The sequence below is a fragment of the Cryptomeria japonica genome, chromosome 10 (genome assembly GCF_030272615.1).
Source record: "Cryptomeria japonica chromosome 10, Sugi_1.0, whole genome shotgun sequence".
Classification (NCBI taxonomy): domain Eukaryota; kingdom Viridiplantae; phylum Streptophyta; class Pinopsida; order Cupressales; family Cupressaceae; genus Cryptomeria; species Cryptomeria japonica.
In genome coordinates, this window is record NC_081414.1 from 37,213,299 (window position 1) to 37,234,103 (window position 20,805).

At 38.6% G+C, this 20,805-nt stretch overlaps 1 protein-coding gene across 1 annotated transcript; it reads left to right on the forward strand.

Annotated features, from left to right (window-relative positions):
* Positions 1–248: 248 nt before the first annotated feature.
* LOC131858762 (probable carboxylesterase 15) lies at positions 249–623 on the forward strand. Its single transcript, XM_059212209.1, has one exon. The coding sequence runs from the start codon at positions 249–251 to the stop codon at positions 621–623; it is 375 nt and encodes a 124-aa protein (XP_059068192.1).
* The last annotated feature ends 20,182 nt before the right edge of the window (positions 624–20,805 follow it).

Consider the following 20,805-nt stretch of genomic DNA (forward strand, 5'->3'; position numbering starts at 1 on the left):
CAGCAATACAATCTTCTTATTGCAACACACTAGCTATAATATCTTAGTTATTTTCTTCAATTACACATTATTATTATTCAACAAAATAGACCCAAGTTTCACATCAAAAACAATAATAGTTTTTCATTAACTATATTTGTGATGCATGTCACTTATATCTCACTATCGACGTAACCAATCAACGCACCATCGCCCTCGACACAGGCCATGCATTTATAGTTGCCTCTTGTGAGCGGAGGAAAGCAGAAATGTCAGAGAAGAGTGAGGCTCACCTACTCGAGGATTTCGGCGGTCTAATCAAGCTATACAGCGACGGATCAGTTGTGAGGGGAGATGATGCATCTTTCTCCTCCCTCTTACGGCCAGAGCCCGTTAATTACAAGCATGTGGAATACAAAGACGTGGTGTTGGACGAGGATGTTGGATTGTGGGTGCGCCTCTACCTGCCGCCTGAAACGACAAGCAAGACCCCCATAGTCATGTACTACCACGGTGGTGGCTTTATCCTCTTTAGCCCGGCAACGCCCATCCTGCACCGCGTGTGCCAGATGTGGGTGGCCATGCTGGGCGCCCTTATCGTTTCAGTCAATTACAGGTTGGCTTCCAAGCACCGCCTTCCTTGAGCCTACGATGACTCCATCAAAGCGCTGCACTGCCGCCGGAATCAGCGGATCCGTGGTTGCGCTCCCACGCGGACTTTTCCAGGGTATTTATTGTAAAATTTTGCAGCTGTGGCTGCATAGGACAGGATAGATCTAGCTAAGAAAAAAAAGACAAACTTGTAGATCTAATGCACAAAGATAAAACAGAGCAGCTAAGAAAGGAATTGTATTAATTCATTATCAATTACATTATGCAAAAGCATGATTTTATACAAATTATGAACTCCCATAAAAGCAAAAATTAAGGAAATGCATAAGCATTTCTAAAGAATTGTAAGAATCTTGACTGAAATTACGAGAAACGTAACAAAAGTGGCATCAAGAGTCAAACCACACTCTTCCTTAGTTAGCGTAAGATAAAACGGAGCATGCACTTGTTCTCCGTAAATCAAGGCACACACAACAAGAGAACTGAACTTGCATGTTGCGCTAACACCCCCCTTAAGTCTAACTAAGGAGACTAAGTCTAAAGAAAGGAAAGAGGAAAGAGGGAAAACCTAGTGGGAATAAAACCCCCCTCAAAATAGATGCTAACTTTGTATGACGCTTAATATGCTACAGTGTTCTTCAACCCAAGAAAGTCTCGAAGAGAGTGTAACTATAACGATAGGGGGCATGGAAAACTAGGTACCCCCCACAATATGCAGACAATGGTAGATGCTTCAATGCTCGAAATTGGATGCAGAAGATAGTCCACAATTATCGAGCAACATTCCTCCCCTTAGGAAGAAACAAAACCAAAGATGTATGAATGGAGTCTCCCAAATCTTGAAAGGAATATCTCGGGATTGAAAACGAATGTAGATCAAAGTCCAAAGGCAACAATGATCCCTTCAAGTGTTACTCAAATATCTTTAAGCTAACGCCAAAGTGTGACAAATGTTGATAAGATAAATCAAGTACCATAGAAGATTCAAGTACAGTGACCATGGATGTATGGTGATAGTTGGACCAATGTGAATCAAGTATTGCCACAATAGAAGCAAAGAGAGAGAAAGAGGGTTTGAAGATGTGCCAATAACAACAGATTGAGATGAATCAACTACATAAGAGCTATCAGAAAAGAGGATATGAAGATCCTCAATGGTGTCCTCCAAATCTGCGATGTGGGATTCTACAAACAAGAAGGCAATGTCCGATAGAATCATATCTTGCTCATCAAGAAGACAAGAATTAACCTGCTGCAAAGAATTTGATGGAGCTTTAGGAGAAGCCAAGATCTCTGTCAAACTAGTAAGTGAAGGTGAAGGTACATCAACTGTTTCTATAGGTGGAGAAGGAGCAGCTTGAGATTTTGATGCATTCCCAAAAAAGAGTAGAAAGGCATTATGTGAGAAATGGGGACACCATTCATGCCCATGTTGATTGCTCCTACAATACCTGCATCTGCAACCCTTATACATATACATCATTCACTCCTTAAAAATATCTCCAAAAATATACAAAAACAAAACCTTCAATATAATAGTTATTCCAATCTAAAACAGCTCTATCTTTAGTGCCTGCAAATAAAAGTGTTTAGCTTTTTCTTCCTAGCAACCTTGCTCTGATATCATGTAAAATTTTGCAGGTGTGGTTGCATAGCACAGGACAGATCTAGCTAAGAAAAAAAAGACAAATTTGCAGATCCAATGCACAAAAGATAAAACAGAGCAGCTAAGAAAGGAATTACATATTAATTCATTATCAATTACATTATGCAAAAACATGATTTTCTACAAATTATGAAATCCCATAAAAGCAAAAATTAAAGAGGAAATGCATGAACATTTCTGATAAATTGTAAGAGTCTTAACTGAAATTACGAGAAACGTAACAAAAGCGGCATCAAGAGTCTCTTCCTTAATTAACGTAAGATAAAACGGAGCATGCACTTGTTCTCCATAAATCAAGGCACACACAACTAGAGAACCGAACTTGCATGTTGCGCTAACATTTATTGGCGGCGATAGCGTGGAAGGGAACATGGACGAGGAAGGCAAAGGCGGAGATGGAAATTAAAGGAGTGTTCTTGCTCTGCCCATTCTTCGGGTGCGAAGACCGTACGACTTCCGAGAAAGAAAACTCGCCGGAGTTTAGTTTGGAGATGTCGGATACCACATGGGGACTTGCCCTGCCTGTGGAAACCAACAAAGATCATCCATTCTCGAATCCACTAATAGAAGGAGCCGCTGCGTCTGCTCTTGACCTTCCGCCCATGCTTTTTGTGATTGCAGGGCACGATATACTGAGAGATCAACAGTTGCGCTACTGTGGGCTTCTCGAGAAATCTGGTAAACAAATTTTTGTACATGTTTGTGAAGAGGAAGAGCACGGTTTCCTTCATGTAGAAATGGAGGAGTCAAGCTCAGTTGAAGCCCTCCGCGTCGTATCTGATTTCATCAAATGAAAACATTGCCCGAAAAGGATAATGATAAAAGTCATCTTCTTCGAAATATATATTATTAGTTTTCCAAGTTAATGCTTGTCATTGCTCAAGCATGAATGTCGTGGCTCGACCATCCTCGTTTTTTCTTGGATTTCATAAACAGATTTATTAGTTTGAAACGTTAAACCAAAAAATAAAATTCAAAGAGCGTGGTATATATTCTGTTTGATAAATTTTTAGTGCTTGCCGTGAAGCAAATATTTATCTTTTGCCAAAATGTAAAGTTCAAAATATTTATCTTTTGATTAACTATTCATGATATTTCAGTTCAATCTCTAAAACAAATATAGATTTGCATATCATTTCTATGAGCATTCAAATAGTTGAAAAAATTGTTGTCTGCAATCATATCTAAGTTTCTAGGGGCTGACTAGGTAATTATATCCTCTTAGCAATTAAACAATTCAATAATGATCTCCTAAAGATATTTTGAATATTACCAATTTTATATTTTAAATACATCTACTTTTAAATAAAAAAAGAAACAAGAACAAATCCAACTTTTCCAAACTTTAGACTTGACTTTATTCAATATAAACCACTCTAATCTTAAAGCAAACCATAGACAAAAAGTACTTTACTAAATTTGAGGTAGTCAATTTCAATACCATATCAATTCATTCATTAGTAAACTTAAAATTAATTATTTTTCTTTCACATTTACCTTGCTAAACTTCTATATTTATTTTAGAATACACATACCTTCAATTATTCATTAATTTATATAAACTTACGTAGCCTAAAAGAAGACCATTTTTCCTTATAATATGAAGCAGATGTGTTGGACAAGCAACGAATTTTCCTATAAATTGTACAAAGGAAGATGATCCTCAATATATTACTAAATTGTAATTTTCTATCCACCTTAGCAAGGCAACCACTGAAAATGTGTTCTAGGAAGAGGAAAATTTGCATGAGGGGTTATCTCTCTCGTCTAAAAAGAGAATCAAAATAGATTAAAGAATATGAGTGATGTGTTGGATGATCCAAAAAACATATCGACTTGTATCTTAACCTTCCTTCAACGCAACTCTTTCAATTGTGGCGATTCCAATTTAATATAATAAGAACTAATTGGAATATGTCAACGTCTTTGAACACTTTATTAACACCACGTCCTGGATATGCCAAACATTTACAGTCAGAGGTCCTCTTACCAACAGAGGAAAGCAGAAATGTCGGAGAAGAAAGGTCCCGAGTGTTGGGTACATGAAGCCCAATGGTCACATGACTGTTTGTTTTCCCTAGACTCTTCATTTCATATTTGATATGTTTATATAAATAGCTGAGTACAACCCATACTAGATGTACTATGTATTGGATATTTGGTTAATAAGATAATTCCCTGCGTTTCTGGTGGACATAGCCACTTAGTGGTGAACCATGTTAAACCTTGTGTTGTGTGTTTTCTTTTCTGTTGTTTTGTTTTCGATGCTCTACTCATTTTAATCTTTACAATTGGTATCAAAGCCATGTTGGCTTGAGCAGAGATGTAGGAAGCAGGAGAAGGTAAAATTTATAACTTCTATGGCAGTTTTACGTTCCATGTAAAACTATGTTTCAAGTGTCGCGTACATTGGTAGGATGGCTAGAAGAAAGAGGGGAACTCGGTTGAAGAGGAGAATCCAGCAAAAGAGAAGGATGTTGGGATTCTCATTTGCTCTCCTCTTGAGCCAACTTTGGCACTTATTGGCCAAACTGTTAATGGTCGGGAAGTTGTTGGTATTCATGTGGCGAAGGTTGAATGTCTTGATACCTCAGTTGGAGTTGAAGATATCCCCTATATAGATGCTGGAATTTCTGAACAGAAAGATGCTAGAAAAGAGATTATTGTTGAAAAGGATGAACTCAAGAGATTGCGGGAGGAAGAGTGTATGTCATCAGAGACCCAAATTGAATCTATTGTTGACTCCCAGGATGAGGAGGGTGCAGATTGGAGTGAGGTAGCATGGCAAGGAAGCCTGGCAGAAATTGTGGCTTCAGAGAGCTCTACAGATGGCATGGCCTTGGCAAAAATAAAGAGGCACTCCCGTGATGTTGAGGACAACCTTTGCACAGATAATTTTATAGAAGACTACGAACCTATGGACTTAGATGAAGAAGTGCAAAGACGATTTTCTGGTTTGAAGCGAAAGCGGCCATTGACAGGAGTGGAGGACAATGGGCATTGCTCCAAGCAGTTTCAGGCATCGCAGGGAGATGAGAAAGATGTTTTCTCCTGACCAGAATCTATTAAGACTCACCAACCCGATTGGATGGATGTGGATGATAGTATCAACGTGGATAATGAGCAGCCTCGCGTGAAGGAGGTAAACAAATCATTGCAGATGGAGGAGAACACGCTGGATTCGTAGAATAATATTTCGAAGAAGTTTTTTTATGAGAACAGGGAGGAGGCAATATTGACGGATGCGGTAAAGGAAGAGAGATTGCAGTCCATAACAGGCATAGGACTCGTGGTTGCCATCTTCGATGAGTACAAGTTCAATCAGCTCCTGGGGAGCTTAGCCATCAGTCACGTCAGATACTCCACTGCTGGCTCCTCCATGCTTAAGAATGTGCAGCCCTTTGTGGTCAGCTACAGGTTTGGATCTATGACTGCCCACAATGGGGAACTTAATGATGATAAAGACTCCGAGTGTGCGCCATCCGATGCTCATGTCGGGGAAGTCTTCGCACAAGACATTTTTGACACACTATTTGTGCAGGGTCGAGCCTACGAGCTGCAGGGGCATAACCGTTTCAAGGCGAGGAAATATTACACTAAGAAGAAATTAAACAAATTTGCTCTCTTTGCGCTCCACAATACCACTTCATTTATAATACAGGCAAAGCAAAACAATGAGAAAAGTGAAGGCTCCATTGATGTGGCCATTGGCAGTGCAGATGCCTCGTTTCTTGTTGTACCACGATGTTACTTGGTAGGAATACTTGTGGACATGGGCGGCATAATAGTAACGGATGGTGTTGATAAGAACTTTCAAAATGTAACCATTTTGCATATAATGCATTTTAGTTGTTTCTGTGCTCCAACCATTTCGAAGGGTTTTGATAAGGCGAGCGCTGACAGTGGTAGGCTTGGTGCGTGCAGGACTCATGATTCGTTGAAGATGTTACTGCATGCCAGGGAAAGCATTACTGATCTTTCGATACATTATCTGTCCAAGGCGTTACTTAATCAGTGCAATGACTTGGTGGAGTTCGTGTCTCTAGGGAATTATTCTGGAGTTTTCGACGATGATAGGTTTTACGATGTTCTGTCATGGGGGAGCTCAGGTGATGGTGATGAAGAAATGTATTTTAAACTGGGACAAAGTGGTGTTTCTGTTTTTGGCATAATGGGCGAGTTTGTGCCTAGCAGAGCTTTTAACTCTTCTTTGATTTGGAAGACACTAATTTGAAGTGTATGTGAACAAGAGTTCGCGAAGTTAAAATTTAGCGGACTGGTTGTAATGTGAATTTCGAAAATGGAAGCAGGGATGCCAGTGCATGGCTGTGCCAGTTGGCCTTCATGGGGGAGATTGTTGGGTACATGAAGCCCAATGGTCACATGACTGTTTGTTTTCTCCAAACTCTTCATTTTGTATCTGATATGTTTATATAAATAGTTGAGTGCAACCCATATTGGATGTACTTTGTATTGGATATTTGGTTAATAAGATAATTCCTTGCGTTTCTGGTGGCCGTAGCCACTTAGTGGTGAACCATGTTAAACCTTGTGTTGTGTGTTTTCTTTTCTGTTGTTTTGTGTTCGATTCTCTACTCGTTTTAATCTTAAACTGAGCTACTCAAAGATCTGGATGGGGCTATCAAGCTTTACAGTGACGGATCAGTTGTCCGAGGCAACAATTCATTTCCCTTCAACTATGGCTTTTCAGAGCATGATAATTATAAGCATGCGGAATATAAAGATATCGCTTTGGATGAGGAAGTTGGATTGTGGGTGCGTCTCTATTTGCTGCCCCAAGCAATGAGCAAAGAGCCCATACTATTATTATACCACGCAGGCAGGTTTTGCCAATTGAGCCTGGCAACGCCCATCGTGCATCGCACATGCTAGATGTGAGCGGGCATGTTCGGCATACGCCAAGCCCAAACACCTAAAGAAGACCGACAAAATGAGCCTCGCTGGAACAGAGGCACCAAGAAAGAACAGAGCCCAGAACCATCCCCACACAGCAACCAAGAAAGAACAGAGACCAACTCCAAACACCAAAACAGAGATCATCGAAGAAAAAGGGTCAATGCACACCCCACAATCGAACGCGACAGGAGGAAACAACCTAGTGCAAACCGGGATGGCTTAAATAGCACACACTAAGATTTGACTGCGTAGGTGTGTTGTGGGCCCTCTAACGCCCATTCAGTCTGTTTCCATTTGGAAAATAATCACTATTAATTTTCTATAGCTCCATGGGCCCCTCTAACCCCATCTTGTTTGTCATTACCTGCCCAATTAATCCCACCCAAAGTTTAAGTTTTCAAACTCTTTTCTCCCGCCCGTAAGTTCTCCAACCGCAATAAATAGATTTTTGACCTGAGCAGATATCTTTTTTACGCGACCTATGCCAAAATGGGATCATTTGATCTGGGTCGGGATGTCCATCATAACAGTCGAAAATGCTTTGAAAGACATGCATGTAAAATGTGGAAGCGTAGACAAAGGATGTAAAATGTTTAACGAAATGCCTCAAGGAATGACATGGTTGCAGCATATGTAGAAAATGCGTTTATTGAAAAGGATTTTGCTAGACTCTGCACTCTCTAGTAGCATCCTCCCTGCCTGTGCTAAAATCAGAGATTTGGGACAGGGTTTAGGTAAAGGAAATAATTTTTTAAATCTCTATTTCCATGACAGTTTCAGAGGAGGCATGAAAGAAGTCATTTCTTGGTACTAAGTTATTAGCAGCAGCATATTAGGTTTTTATAGCACATCTTTTCACGAGGAAGATATACATATGTATTTAATCAAATCATAGCTACGGAAGGTATATACATGTATTTATTTTATTTGTGAGATTTCCTTTCCAATGCGAGCCTAGAAGCTTTCATAACTACAAACTTCAGCTTCTTTGTGTGTTGTTTTAGGCAACGAGAAGATGGGTGTGAGATGGGTGCATGTTGGGTTGTCACAAAGTATAAAGAGGGCAAAAGGATACTTTGAATATGTTATTGTGGAGGCTAGAAATTATTGCTGTGGAGGAAAGACATAGAAAACTGTGGTTCACAGATTGAGTAATAAGAATAATGGCAGAAGGAAAAAACTGGCTAGCGATTTCAATGTGATTTGCCCACTTGTGAGCTTAATTTCCATGATGGGCCTACAGAGAAATGCATTTTGCCTAAATATAGAGAAGCTTGATTTATTTAGGTCTTTATTATTTACAATGCCCTAATAAATCCCAAATATTTTGTGTGTAAATCTATATTTACAAGGAAATTCAAGTTAGTATTTCATTTTGCGAAGTACATTGGCTTGACCATTCTTTATTCTTTTTGTAAATAAGCGAGACAGTTTAGGTTGTCATTATGTTGACTCTTTGAAGGATTTAAAGAATTGAAATTTTAAAAAAAAAAACGCAAATACCTATTGCTTTTGCAGGAAACAAGTTTTTTAAAAGTTGTTTGAATAATAACGTTTCTTGATAGTTTAGGTTGTCATGATGTTTATTCTTTAAAGGATTCAAAAAATTGAAATTAAAAAAAAATAAAAATCAAATGTCTATTGCTTTCTAGGAAATGAGTTTTTTAAAATTCGTTTGCATACCAAACGTTTATAATTCAATTGGTTGAGCATAAATGAGAAGTGATGTTTTTTTTTTTTAATTTACATCATCCATCAATGTTCAACTCTTAAAAAGTAAGATATAAGACATGAAGCCAATACCATGCTGAAGGTGACTTTGATGGAAAAGATACCATCAATAGATTGACTCTCACTCAATGAGATATCATGATAAAATCATGTTTATGTATTAGATAGCAAAAATAACTCTTGGATGATGTAAAATCCAAGTCAAATGTAGTTGAGTATGGATAAATCTAGGTGTTTGCATTTTACCCTCTTTGATATGCTATCATGACTATAAGAAGCCACATTGTATTAAAGAAAACTAAAATATAATGGATACAAATATATGAGGAATAGTGGAACGATTCTCTTATCACTAGAAGTATTAGGATGGGTCACAAGGAGGGAGTTTGGTATGTCCTCTTGAGAGGATACAAAGGATTGAAGAGCATATTTGCTCTCAAAATGATAGGAGGGTTAGAGCATGGAAGAATAAAAGGATAGAAAGAGCTATGGACAATGGATCTATATGGATAAAGAGGAAGAATGAATGATGATAGTCATGTTGTAATGGTGTCAACAACCTAAATCTGATATTGTACTTAATATTATGCACCAAGGTATAAGAAACTAGGGTGATAATTTTCCAAGTATGTGATCAAAAGGTCAACATCAAACATATGTCTTATGATACCATGTGTTGGAAGTCATAAAAATTTGAGTCAATTCTTGAGGTCCATTTCAAACAAGCGTAAAATGAAGCCAGTACCCTTCCCTCGCATGCTTGTCATGTGGGCCATGAAACTCTCACCAAATCCGATCAACAGAAGACAATCCAAGCAAAGGCAATTGGCAAGTGTAGAACCAAAATCTTCCCCGTCGTGAGCTAGAAGGGGTTGCGTGGTTGCAGACAGAGTAAGGGTTTTGAAACTTCCAAGCAGTTTCAGTTGCCAGGCATGAAGAACCATTTATCTGACATTGGCCGCGGGGAGAGAATTTCTGTATTTAAATGCAAAGTCACACACATCCATAGTGTCAAAGCTTAAAGGATTTTGACAAGGCTAGCTCAGCGTTGGTGGGCCCCTGCGTGCGCATGCATCTCAAAGCACCCAAATTTTATAGCAGAAGGGCAAAATTAACCAGCGAGCAAGTCAGGCAGATCAATGGTGATTGCAGATGATCCAATAGTGGTCACTCTACTGTAATAGAAAGATGCCCGTCAAATACTCATCGCGACTTGGCAACAACGCACGTGCCGAAAAAGGGTGGTTAAAGAGCATGCAAGTTCGAGATGGATCAATGGTGGTCACTATATCGCGATGGAAAGAAGCTCAACAGTTATCCCCCGCGACTTGGTGACAAAGAACATGCGGAAAAGGTGAGTGGCTCAAGTGTTAAGGATCGGGCAGGTTGAAAGCAGATCAACGGTCGTCGCTATACCGCGAGATGAAGAAGCTTGCCAGTTATCCCCCGCAACATAGCGACTGGCGAGGCGGCAGTTGAGGTGGTCATTTAGGTGGGCCAGAATGATTCAGGATGTGCCACGTGGCAGAGCGTAGAAGAAGAACCAAGGCTGGCCCAAGTTCGGTGGCAGGTCTAAGTGGCAAGTAGGTGGATCCAAAGGCAAACCAGGAAGTGACACATGGTGGGCCCGACAGGTAAGGGTCGTGCAGATATGAAAGATCCAACGACAGATCCGAGGAAGATCAACGGTGGAGTAAAATTCTAGGGCTATCAGCGGTTGTAGTTGTACCGCAGTTGTGAAGTGCCCGAAATGAATACCCCCGCGACATAGTGACTAGCGAGGTGGCAGTTGAGGTGGTCATCCAGGTGGGCTCAGAATGAATTAGGAAGTGACACGTGGTGGACCTGCTAGAAGAGAGAGTAGCCTGGGTGAATTAACAGGTGGGCAAGTCAAGGAAGATCTGACGGTCGAATAGATGATCGAACGATGGTCGTTATGTCGCGATGGAAAGTAGCTCGATGGCTAATCAGTGCGACTTGGCGACCAAGTGGTGGGAACCGACAGGAGAGAAATTCAGAGGAGAAATAAAGAATGAGCAAGTTGGAAATGATTGGACGGTGGTCGCTGATCCGCTATGCAGAGATGCACGATGAATATCCATCGCGGATCAGCGACAAGGAAGTGGTGGGTTCGGCCATGCTCAGGTGGAGTCCAGAGGAACTCATGAGCCAATCCAAAGGTTACATGTGGCAGAGATTTGCACAGGAAATTCAAAGTTTAAAATATAGTTTTAGACTATAATGAAAAGGCAGAAATTTAAATGACTGAGCTCATTCGAGAGATTGATGGCTGAGGGATTTTTTTTGCCCGAATATATAAGTATTATATATCATCGGAAAGCTCTAAAAATTAGGAATCCATTTATGTAGTCAAGTGTAACCCATGGAAAATATTTTTGGGGTAGTTACCTTGGGATTTCATAAGGATTTTGTGAGTTTGTCAGAGAAGATTTTCTGCAGGCCAAGTGTGTGAGCAGTTAATGCTAAAAGATGTGGGGGCTTGTCATTGTCAGAGATGAAATCCAAAATTCTTCTCTCTTCCTTCTTATTCTCTTTTTCTTCTCATTTGTAGGGGTTCGAGTTTTTTTTGTGAGCAGGGCTCCATAATCTTGGTTTCCAATTCTGAGTTTTTCCAAGTTTGTAATATAATGTCTTCTTTCAAGTAATGGAGTATATCTTCTTGTTGTAGGTGTTTTTTTGTTGCAGGTTCTTATGTATGTAAGGCATGCATAAATTCACACAAAATTGTCTCTAGATATGTATTTCTTTGATACAAATTAAATCCTCAAGGAGGCTAGAATTTGTCATCTCAAGGAGATTGTTGTGATTGTTTGTAGGTATTCTTCAAGGAAGAATTTAAACTCTGTAATCAATCATGAATAATGGAATATACTTTCAAGATCTAATGCTTTTGTGAATGAGTTGAGTAATGCATTAATGCAAGGCATTAATGCAGGAATATTTTAATATGAAGATGGACTTGCAGTAGAGGTTCTCATTTACAGTTTGATGTATGACTCCATGCCCTTGGATAAGGCACTGGTCTTGTAGATTCTGGGAATTCTCAGAGTTTTAAAAAAAATTAAATATCCATTTTCTTTTATGTTTGTAGTTTTAGTTTGTTCCACCTATCTCATGTTTAAACTTAGTTGAGATGTCAATGTAGATCTAGCCCACTGCAGTAACCTCCTAGTTGTTAAGCCTTATGAGATCTATATGCTTTTATTGATGCTATCATATGTGGGTAATGAGTCTGAGTCAATGCATCAAAGGTACACCCACCTAGGTTTCATAGAGCCTGAAGAGTAGAAGGATTCAAATCCTTATTATGTTGTCCAAGTCCTGAAGTTCTTCATTGTATGAAGTTGGCTATTTCATAGATAGATTGCAGGTGAACTTGGTTTGCTCATTTTTTAGAATAACACCATGATGCCTTTGTTGTAATATAGATCAAAGAACGTGATAGATGCAAATAATAAAAATGCATACAATCAACAAGCAAGCATGCACAACAAACCAAAAAAAATTAGGATTTTACCCATAGCAAATATTAGAATTCATCGAGTGATTGATAGATTGATAATGAGGATAGAAATGTTAATATTGAGAATAATGCACATCCTATGACTATGTTGTTAAAAATAAGAACAACATAAGGATTGAGAATGATTCATTTATGTATCCCTACAATGATAATTAGATTGAAGTGGGTTAGTGGATTACTAGCTAACTTGGGATTGAGTTCATTAGATTCTTTTGGATGATGCACTAGATTGCATGATGGACAACATAGATTAGGATTGATTGCATTTGTATTGAGGGGTATTGGGATGTTTGTATTGGAGAGATAGAGGGAGAGTAAATGGATTGAATGACATGGGATTACATGGAGGATTAGGTAGAAGAAATTATAGTGGATATGATGGTTAGGATAGTGGAATGGATGGGAATTAATAACAAAGAGAACCAAGGCTTGAGACAAGGATGAAAGAATCCAGACGGTTTCTTAGGTTGGAGTGGGGGATTCAATGGATGGTGATAGGATATAGGAGGATAGTAGATGGAGGATAGGATGATGGAGCTCTAGGGACTATGTTACAAAGGAATAAGATTAGAGGGTGATGTACAAGAGGGGTGGATTGCATAGGAAGTAAGGTTTGTATCAATATCAAAGGTGGAAAAGGAGCGAGATAGGACAAAGGATATGGGATGAAAGATATTGAAGATGTGGATAAGATGTGGTAGGTAGGATAGCGTAGATGAAGCTTTCCCCAACTGTAAAGTTCAAGAGGATGGGTGATTATACATGATACATGTTTGCTAGGATTTATTTATGGTACTCACCTATGGTTCCAATAGAATAAGTTTATTCATTGGATGAATTACAATTTGTCTTTACCTTTTCCATTTTCTTTGAGTTTTTTAAAATTGTATGGATGGAGGGTGAGGATGAGGATGTGAGATAGATGATAGGTGGATGGGGAAGATAGTAGATGGCTAATAGAGAGATGGAGGAGGTACTTGACCATTTAGTTCATATTCATGGTGGTGTTAGCACAACCAACTCCGAGTAAACAAAATATCACTTAATCCTGTTGAAAAGGAAGAGATCCTATTCCAAGGTTTTTTACAGTCAATTCTTCATCATGTTTGATAGCGAAGTGGTCTATGTGATCTTCAATAAAGGGCCTTTTCTAGTGAATTAAAATCCAATTTTTAATAACTTACATCCAATTTTAGATATAATCAATTTAGAGCTCCTAAAAATAAAGATCCATTTTAATGGTGCATCTCATTCAAACAAATTTTATTTCAAATTAGTAACCTTTCTTCATGCATACCATAAAATTTAAGTGTATATAAATATTGAACATGCTCTTGGTAAGTTAAAGCTATTTAAATAAATTAATATATAAATAAAATACAAAAGGATAGGGTAACAAAATTCATAAACAATAAACAAAAATAGATTTCACTTCATTTATTATATTTGAAATATTAAGAAAAACTAAAATCCAATGCCATGATGATCACTGTTCACACAATCATACACAACATAATACGTGAACCAAAGGAAATTTAGAACATAATAGTTCTCAAGTTGCATCAAATCAAATCACCAAAGTCATGCACTATTTTGAGATGACACTCTATACCAACACAATATCAAATCACCGATTTTACTAGTTTTCTCAATTTAGACAAACAAAATAAAATATACTACCACCATGATTAGAATACCTTTGACAAAGTACGTGTAATCCTTTGATAAAATTATAGTAAAATATTACACAATCTAGTAGAGCATTCAGATTGGTCTTTGACTGGTTCTAAGGAGAAAACCCCCTTCACCCCCATATTAGGCTCCTCTTCACTAGCCCATTGTGTTTCTACTATCAAGCTTGAATCCCCTACTCTAACTAGTAAATTTTAGGCTAGCAGAAGTGGTTGATGTAGACACCCAAAATTGTCCAAGCTAATTAAATAAATATTTTATTTATTTAATTATCTAAGCCTAATTCTTCTATTAATTAAATAAATCTTTATTTATTTAATTAATTCATTTATCCTCTTCTAGCCTTATTTCTCATTTAAATAAATACATTTATTTATTTAAATTATCCTTTTCCTAAAATTAAATAAATATCTTATTTATTTAATTGATCTCACTTCTTCTATTTATTTAATTAATTCATTAACCTTTTCTACCCATGACACATGTCATTCATCTCTTAATTCATACACTACCTACCCCTTTCATTATTTTATTATTTCCCTTACCTACCCTCTAATCATAGCCGACCTCCTTTTACACCTCTCAATCTTATCCCTCCATTTCATATAGTGTCTTCTATATAAGAGGATACTTCCTTCATTATCAACCCTAATCATCTTTTATGCAATTGACTACACTACGATCCTACTTGCAACCACATTCTGTTCTTTGTTGAGCTCTTGTGCACATAAAATCTGAGAGAAAATATATCAAGCAAGATCAATGGAGATAGGAAGAATGGAGATTCAAACCCTATTGGACATGTGATGGTATAATCTTTGTGATTTCTTTGATTTGCATTGTCTTAGGTAATCTTCATATGTTATGGTGGATCTTTGTTGATTGTTAGGCTAGGGTTTTGTGGTTGAATTCATTTAGCCTTTCAATATTGTTATTATTGTTATCCATTTTCACCATATACATTTTGGCACGCCCGGTGGGACTCTTGTCCCTTTTGCATTTAACTTCCTTGTTGCAGATTTTGTATTGTGAAGTTGCAGATCCGACATTTTCGGCAGCATTTTGATATTTCCGCGTCTACGTACTTTCGGATCGCATTTTTTGATTTTCTAGAGCGTCTGTGACATCTGGATCCACATCTGTGTTTTGGTGATATTTTACTTTTTTCAGGTTCAGGAAAACGCGTCTGTGTTGTAAAGTCGCGTCTGCGTTGATTTTAGCTGCGTCTATGTCCAGAAGACGCGTCTGTGTGCTGTAGCCGTGTTTGTGTCTCACAGAACCGCGTTTGTGTTATCCAGTCGCGTCTGTGTTCACCAGTTTCAAAATTTTGGGTTTTCATTGATTCAGTTTTTCGGATTTTGCATTTAGGGTTTCAGATTTGGTTTATTTTGAGCTAACATTTTCAGATCTAGCTAACAAAATTGGTGCAACTTGTCTTGAAAGCAAAATCGTTTGGTCGAAGGCCCCTATTTTCACAAAGTCTTTTGGGTTTAAAATTTACCTTTTTTGTGTGCTTGCAGGAAGGGGTGATTATTTCAAACAATCCAAACTACTAACAACTCTTTGTTGCAGGTCCTTGGCAAGGGTTTTTTTGGATTTTTATTGTGTGCCTTGTTTTCATAGAATAGCAAACACTTCCATTGGTGCACTAAAATTGAATCATTGTCTTTTGTGTCTTGAGCAATATGCTCTTTTTGTTTAATCTTTAGAGGGCCTGTCTTCCCGTGTGGTCATTAGGACTACTAGTGAGAAGAGAACGACCCAAGTGGTAGCGAGGAAAACCCACCTCTTCCGAACCACTATAAACAACTATATTCATGGTGAAAACTATGGATAACGTGTGCTGATTAGTTCATACCGACACTATGTCTCACCATAAACCCGTTTGATCAAATTTATTTGATCAGTTGTAGGGTGTAACCCCTACTGACTGGGAGTCTTCTGTATTTACAGAGCTGAAAGTGTCGCATGTATGGCCACACGAGCGGATGCCCTTACTAGCACCTTTTTGTTTTAGAAGCCAAAATCCTTCTAGTTGTTGAGGCAGGAGGTCGGACCTCTGGTAGCGGCCCACACACATACGGTTCTTAGTAGAGATACAAAGTTCACCACGGGGAGTTTTCGTGGGGACTGATGCTTAGCTGACCCGAGAAGTGAGTGCCGAGGGTGGAGCCAGTGAGGTCAAGCATCTAAGTATCCGCTCTGAATAGCGTAGCCTCGGGGGTAAAACCCCATGTGGGATCAACAACTATTGTCTTGGCCAGCCATAAGAATTGTGCTTGACTTATTTTAAACATTCAAAACATTCAAGACCAAACAGCAAAACATTGTGTCTTTTGTGTCTTCAAGTGTATGCAAAACATTTTTACATCAAACAACACACTTTTCTTGGAGTCATTTTGAGTCTAGACACTTGCAAACATTGAGTCCTCATCAGCATTGTGTCCTCTTGTCACGAAAAACAGTCAAACAGTCAGATTTGGTCACAACAAAATGACTTCACAGATTGGAAAAAATTGCACAAATTTTACAGAAACGTGTTTGTATCGGACATAATAGCGTCTGTGTGGTATAACCGCGTCTGTGAAGGGCAGAATCGCGTCTGTGTCCCAACAGTCAAACATTACACTTTGCAAAAATCTCAGAAACGCGTCTGTGTTAAATAGAGCCGCGTCTGTGTCAGGAAACCGTGTCTGTGAAGTATATAGGCGCGTCTATGTCCAGAATTGAAAAACTGTTACAGTCCAGCAAACAAACACAGTCAGTTTCAGAATTCTTGAGCTTCCTAGGTCATTTCTCCAGGGTTTCATTTAGCATTCAACCTGTCTTTGGGTCTCACAAAATCCATCATTGCTTCACATTTCGCTTTACATTCACATTTGTCTAAACTTGAGTCAAAAGGTCACTTGCTTGTCCTCATCATACTTTGTCAACACACTACATACAACAACACTTTGCTAAGTGGTCCCTCATCAAGGTTTCTTACCTTTGGGTCTCATTTGGTCCTACTTAGAGTCAAGGTCAACTTACCTCATCAAGAGAAACTATCCTCTCTTTGGAAGTCACACCTACTCTACTACATACATACTTGGTCTTACACTTTGGACATTGCAAGTACACTTCAGATTCATTTACATTCCATCCAACTCTTGGTCTTCCATACTCTTTCCATTTTTCATCTAGTCTCACACATCTCAGTCAATACCTAGTTCATGGTTGAAACCTGTCTTCAAAAATCTAGGAGAGAAACTAAAGAGGCTCAAGAGTCCGCAAACATGAGTTCTTATGAGTATGACAATGAGATCTTTTTCAATTCTAATCATACTACATTACCTAACATGGATGCCTATAGAACATTCCAAATGTTGAGAACATGGACACTACAAACAACAATGATACATACAATGATAATATGGACAACTTTTCAGTACATTCAGCAGATGTGGAAGAATCCATTATGAATCCCATTTCAATCGCTTGGTTGAGGAAATAATGACGAGGGATAGACAATACTTTTTACAAATGATGGCACAAAGTGGAGCCAAGATACCCCATGATTTTGACATGTCTCAAATAATGGAAAATCGACCTTTGCAACAACCTCACTCCAACATGGATCAAAGGAGACCTAATAGTGGAGGAAATAGAGGACCACATATGGTACTTGAATCACCATCAGCTTTGCTTCAAAAACCAGAGGTCCCACATACACATGGTCAAACATATGATACTCACCTTCGCAGACCACTATGGAAGTCTTATGGAGAAAAATATGCTCAATCACATATCAATGCTAAGGATCAACCACCAAAGCAATGGGATATTCCAAGGCATGCTCAAAATTTGGACACAAGGAAACCCTATGTTAAATTCGGGGGCAAGACAGGAAATTTTCATCGACTGAAGAACATCATACAAGATCTCATTGATAGAGGTGACATTAAGATTGAGGGACATTCGTCTAATCAAGAACATGAGATGTTTAAGGAACCATTCCCAAAACATGACAAGGGAAAAGCTAAAGCCACAGAGGATCAAACCAACTATACCAGAGCATCTTACAACTATGATTCAACTATCAATCACATCTCGATGGACAATTATGTCTCTACCATTATCATCACGGACAAAAACCCTGAGAATTCTACCCAGAGACCCAAGATTGTCCTAAAAGGTGTTGGATCTTCTTCTGAACCTACCTCTGAATGTAATGTCACAACTCATTGAGGTAAAATCACTTTGCAAGCTGCTCCAACTAAAAACACCACTTCTTCATCAACCAAACCTGAGTATGACCTTGTAGAACAACTAGGGAAGACACCCGCGCTCATCTCAATCCTTGAGCTCCTACGCATATCCCCTGCTCATAAAGCCATTCTTGACAAAATCTTGAGAGATACTACCGTTCCTACTGATCTGAATGTGGACCAGTTTCAAGCCATGGTGGGATACCTTTCCATTCCACATTCACTTACTTTCACAGAAGCCGATGACGCCTCCATAAGTCAGCCACATAATGCACCACTACATATTGAAGCCTTCATACACAAACATCGAATAAAAAGAGTCCTGATAGATGGAGGAGCAGGTCTAAACATTTGCACATTAAGCACTATTACACAATTGGGATATTCTGATAAAGCTGTGAATTCTACAAACAAAATCACCATTAAAGCATATGATGATGAAGAGCGTTCATCCAAGGGTACAGTCACCTTACCTCTCAGAGTTGGGCCAGTTACAAAGGATGTGGTTTGTCAAGTACTTGATCTTGATCTCACATACAACATAATGCTGGGACGCCCATGGATTCATGAAATGAGCGCAGTCCCATCTACATATCATCGTTGCATCAAGTTTCCACACAATGGAGTTGAAGTGACTGTCAAAGCAGATCCAAATCCATTTATATATTGCAATAATCTGTGACCTAGTTCAGAAATAACAATTCCAGCCAATCGAGAAGTTGTTCCATCTTCAGCATATGTGGATCCAGAATCATTAAAAGCTTCTACGTCAAAACAAACAGAGCTAAAAGAAAATTTCAAGTTTAAAGACATGGGATGTGGTGAGTATATATTTCATGTTGATCAACTCCCACTATCTCCTAAGACATTCAATCGACAAGAACAACCTACAAACAATTTTCAATGCCAAAGAATTGGGTGTGAACCACCTAGTGTTGTGGCTACTAAGTCCGAATGCAAATCTCCTCTAGTGGTGCAAGCATCTCTTGATATCAACAATCCTAAGAGTGGTTCCAACAAAGAGTCTAGTGAGCATATTGCCAGCCCTCTTGATAACTCACATAGCCTTACCATATCATCCACTCATTCCATTTCCACTTCACTTCCAGACTTGGATCAACAAGAATTACAAAAGCCCTTACTCATTGGGGATCAAAAATCAAGCTTTGAAAAGAAAAATCTAAAAGTCAATAATAAAGAAAAGTCATTTAGTCCAAATCAAAATCAAAAGCTATTGGACTCTGCAAAAATCAAAGTCAAGGATAAAAATCCTATGAAGCAAAAAGAACAAGAGTTGATCTCCCCTAATACCAAAATAACTGGGGGCAAAAGTTCTACAATTTCAAGTAAAAAAGAACACTTGTTGATCCTAAGTCTCCATCATGCTATCCTACTTTCACTTCTTTTCACAATCATAAGCCTTCATCACTCATCCACTTGTTCCACACATCCATTCCCTTATGGCGATACATCATGGACCTTTAATGGAACTTCCTTGAAAGAATTTGTTGTCAGGGATGCCCAAACTTCTTTAGGTGACACGCATATGGGCTTATGTAGTCCACACACTAGTAATTTTATCTCAGATCCTTTATCAAGGAAGATAGTCACTCGAGCTACACATCAATCAGTCAAGGAACAATGCAGTTACAATCACAAAGTCAAGCCTCGCACATTCGAGGTAGGGGACTTAGTTCTCAGAGAAAATCCTAAAAATCAGCAAGACAAAGAGAAGGGCAAGTTCGAACCAAACTGGCTTGGTCCTTACATCATTACAAAAGCATATGGATCTGGTGCATATCAGCTCTCAACTACAAAAGGTGAACCTTTGGAGGATCCTATTAACAGCATACACCTTCGTAGGTTCTACACATAGCTCTTTGGAATATCCTAATTCAAAAATACAAAAAAAATAAAAAAAATTTCAAAAATTCAAAAAAATCATAAAAACATAAAAATCGTTACTTGGTGAAAACCTAGCAAACAGGCGCCTTGTGACACAAAAAACATTGAAAAAATCAAAAAAAGTAAAGAGAAATAATTTCATCCAAGGGTGAAAACCACTTCGGTGGCGCTCTAGGCAAGTACCATGGTGAAAACTGAGTCACCAGCGCCATGCGTAGAGACATTGCTCCTCCCTCCTTCAGGATTCACTTTCATCCTTTCACTTTGCACACACTCACGACAAATTCATCCATAATAAACTTACCCATTCCTATCATGGCTTGTTATTGATCTACCCAAGATTAGTTCACCATTCATAATAAACCTCCCTTTTCACCTCCCTTTCCATCCATAATAAATCAGATCCTATCTGTGGCTAAGGCAAATCCTACGTCTAGTAATGGGTGTGGAACTGAGAACATCACATGTTTCGAGGAGTACAGTTTCTTCCAGTTTTCTTCAGTCTATCCGCG

What these genes read in the sequence shown, in the direction of transcription:
- LOC131858762 (XM_059212209.1), top strand. Translation starts at nt 249, where the DNA reads ATGTCAGAGAAGAGTGAGGCTCACCTACTCGAGGATTTCGGCGGTCTA.